The sequence below is a fragment of the Psammomys obesus genome, unplaced genomic scaffold (assembly GCF_907164565.1).
Source record: "Psammomys obesus unplaced genomic scaffold, mPsaObe1.curated_primary_1811, whole genome shotgun sequence".
Classification (NCBI taxonomy): domain Eukaryota; kingdom Metazoa; phylum Chordata; class Mammalia; order Rodentia; family Muridae; genus Psammomys; species Psammomys obesus.
The window spans coordinates 6590022-6593480 of NW_026590767.1; the positions used below are offsets into that span (position 1 = coordinate 6590022).

The 3459-nt window shown below is 57.9% G+C and overlaps 1 protein-coding gene across 1 annotated transcript; it reads left to right on the forward strand.

Annotated features, from left to right (window-relative positions):
- The first annotated feature begins 619 nt into the window (after positions 1-619).
- Positions 620-2189, forward strand: Foxi2 (forkhead box I2). The gene is made up of 2 exons (XM_055608981.1): positions 620-1166; positions 1753-2189. Exons 1-2 carry the CDS (start codon positions 620-622, stop codon positions 2187-2189), a joined length of 984 nt encoding a protein of 327 aa, XP_055464956.1.
- Positions 2190-3459: the final 1270 nt, after the last annotated feature.

The following is a 3459-nucleotide window of genomic DNA, read 5'->3' on the forward strand; positions in this document are numbered from 1 at the left end:
CCCCCCCCCCCCCCCCGGCACATTAAGTCCCTGCAGAGGTAGGCCCATCCTCTCCCATTGACTGAGGGCAGACAAGGCAGCCCAGTTGGGGGAAGGGAGTCCCTTTCCACACTTCTTCTTGAGACCCTGTCCCTGTCACACTTAAGGACCTCACTAGGAATTTATGTGCATGACAAGTGCTCTCAAATGTCAGGGGCCAGAAACAGGGCTGAGTTAAGGCCCCTGAGTTAAGGCTCCCTAGCCTAGCCCTGGGAGGTGGAATCTGAGAAAACTTTGGGTCCTCTGGCCAGGAAGGACTCTGATCCTGGAGGAACCTAGGTACCCTGGGAACTATCCAGGGACTGACTACTTCTCTGAGTGTCTCAGGGCGAGGCGGGGTTAGGGATGGTGAGGGGTTAGGGTGAGGGGTGGTGTGGGGGATGGGGAGTGGGAGGAGTTGAAAACTGACCTGAGGGCTGGAACTGGACTTCACCCCTCCAAGGCTGGCAGGGGAAGAGAATCACTACCTTAGATTCTCTCACCCAGTGTCACCCCACCCCCGCCCCTACCCCCACCCCCGTCCCAAAGGCATTTAAAGAGCTCAGGGCCGGACTGTGGGAAAGGGATGAATGGAGCGCCCATGAGCTTCAGCACGGAACCACCTGCACCGGCCCAGGCCGGAGAGCTGGACATGGCTGGGTTCTGCGAAGGTCTGGGCGCCTGCTCGGTCCAGCACGGCCTGGCACGGGCCGTCGCGCATCCCCCGGGCTACAGCCGGGCCGATCTGGGCTCTTGCAGGCGCCTGTGGGTGAACTCCGCGGCACTTAGTCCCGCGCCCTACGCCGCGGGCTCAGCACCATCCTACACCGCAGCGGCCCTCGCCGCCCCCGGTTCACTCCTCGGCGCTGCAGGCGGCCTGGCGGGCGCCGATCTCGCGTGGCTGAGCCTGTCCGGACAGCAGGAGCTGCTGAGGCTGGTACGGCCGCCCTACTCCTACTCCGCGCTCATCGCCATGGCCATCCAGAGCGCGCCGCTGCGCAGGCTGACGCTCAGCCAGATCTACCAGTACGTGGCCGGCAACTTCCCCTTCTACAAGCGCAGCAAGGCAGGCTGGCAGAACTCCATCCGCCACAACCTGTCGCTCAACGACTGCTTCAAGAAGGTGCCACGAGATGAGAACGACCCAGGTAACTAGCAGCGCGTGAGCCCCATCCAGGACCCTGGGCCCTGGCGTCTGGTGGGGTGACTGGGGTGGAAACGGCCCTGGGAGACCAACTGAATGAAGCACAGGAGAGAACTCTGGTGGGATGAAGTGGAGAGGAAAGACGCGTTAGGCAAGGACAGGCTATGCGCTAGCAGCAGAGCCCTGGGGCCTTAGCTTCCAATCTGAGCGACCCAGGGCTCTGCTTGAAGCCTAGAAAGCTAGCCGGCTGAGTGGTCATGGGAGTTTAACATCTCTGGGCCTCGATATGCCTCCTTGTAAAATGGGAGAGATAGTGCCTACCTTTAAAAATCTGGGCGTGCTGGGGAATGATGTTTCTCTGGAAAGCGTTGAACAGTATATAAAGACCAGATGTGGTTAGCCCCGCTCCATTGGCTGAGTGAGCCCAGCTTGATGCGCTTGGATATCAACAAGGGTCCATGGTAGGGTATGACCGTGCAGGCCCATTCCTGACACAAAGACACCTCAAGGCTTGGAGCGAGTAGGGCTCAGGATCCTCCGCATAGACCAGTGGAGTCAACAAGGCTTTTCTTAACTGCTTTCCCCCACAGGTAAAGGCAATTACTGGACGCTGGACCCAAACTGCGAGAAGATGTTTGACAATGGGAACTTCCGAAGGAAGAGGAGGAGGAGAGGGGAGATGAGCGAGGCCACTGCGCCACCAGGAGCCATCAGCCCAGAGGGAGCCCCACTGGAGCATCATGTCTTGGCTTCCCAGGACCTGCAGACCTCGCCATCCCCGCCTGCACCCGACGCCGCTGCTTGCCTCTCTGGCTTCTCCACAGCCGTTGGCACCCTGGCTGGCGGCTTTGGCGCCATCCCTAATGGCCTGGCCCGTGACTTTTCTTTGAGAAGGCCACCAACCGCAGCTGCCCACAGTCCTCAAATCCCTAACACCGCGCAGGGCTTCGCCTCTGGCCATCAGACAGGGGCTACCAGCTCTAGGGTGGGTCACCTTGTCTACAGCCAGGAAGGAACTGAAGTTTGAAGAAAGGCTAGAGACCAGCTGGGTGCTCTGTTCCAGCATTGAGCTCAGGCCCTGAATTAATCCCTCCTGGGGCCCCCACAGGTCCTACACAAGCAATGACAGAGCTCCTGTGTGGAACTGAGCTGAGCTTGCTGTGTACCCCTCCCCCAGGGGAAATACCATTCTTCCGCTGCTTCTAGGGCTCTACCTATATAGATCCAGCCCTGGGCTCTCTGACAGAGAACTCCGGAGAGCTGCTTTAAAGGGGTGATGGGTTCCTAAAGAAGCCTGGAGGTCTCTAGTCTCCAGGGAGGTGTCTTGGAGCTGGTCAGAGGAGGGGAGGAAGCTGGGCAAGAGCATCCAGAGAGCCCATCTGTGGCTCACTTCCACCTCTGGCCCACTTGTTTCAGGGCAGCTAGGGAATGGTGTGGGTGTGCAGGAACCCGAGATGAAGACAGGGTGCTTCCTTCCACTCCTGTGAGACTGCACGCTGAGGGGAGTCCAGGACTCTTGGGCCTCACAGAAAGAGGAACTGTACAAATCCAAGAGGTTGTGGGGAAATGTTTCAGCAGAGAGGGGGTCCCTGGAGACACCAGCTCCAAACCTCACTGTCCCCAGACCACATTGTAGCTGGCACCTAGGAATCCCTGGACAGCTTTGGGTTTGTTGAATCTGCCTGCCCCCCACCCCCCCCATGACTGCACACCCTCACTAAAGCTCACTGGAGGCAGGTGGTGGCCACACCTGTTTTTTTTTTGTTTCTCTCTGATCTGCCTCCTCCCCCTGCTGGGGCTGCCCCAGGCAAGCAGAATCCTGAAAACTACCTCCCTTGTGAATTTAACGCTCCACTCTTCCCAGTTCTGTTTATATTTACAGTGACTAGCAAGGAGCTCGAAATCACTAAGAAATGGAATTTAGACGTCTGTGCTTTCTGGAGCTCCTGGAGGGCCCAGCTAGCTCTCATGAGTCTTTCTGTCATCTGGTATCCTCTGGGGACATACCACTCCAGGATAGGTAGGAGAGGTGCTTTCCATGGAGAAGAGCAGAGAGGAAGGACTCTTAATTCCGATCAAGCTGGTCCTTTAGCAAGGCCAGTCCCACTTGCACCAACATGGCAGGTTTGCCTTGCTTCATCTGAAATCTACCTGCTTGGCTAAGGCTGCCACTGTTCTGAAAATGAAGGCAGTGATCCATTGAACCCGCATTGTGCCTTTCAGTTTGCCTGGAGAGAAAATGGGAAGTAGGAGCCCTGGCTCCTGGTTGCTGGGTGCTGTTCCTACCTGGTGAGCTG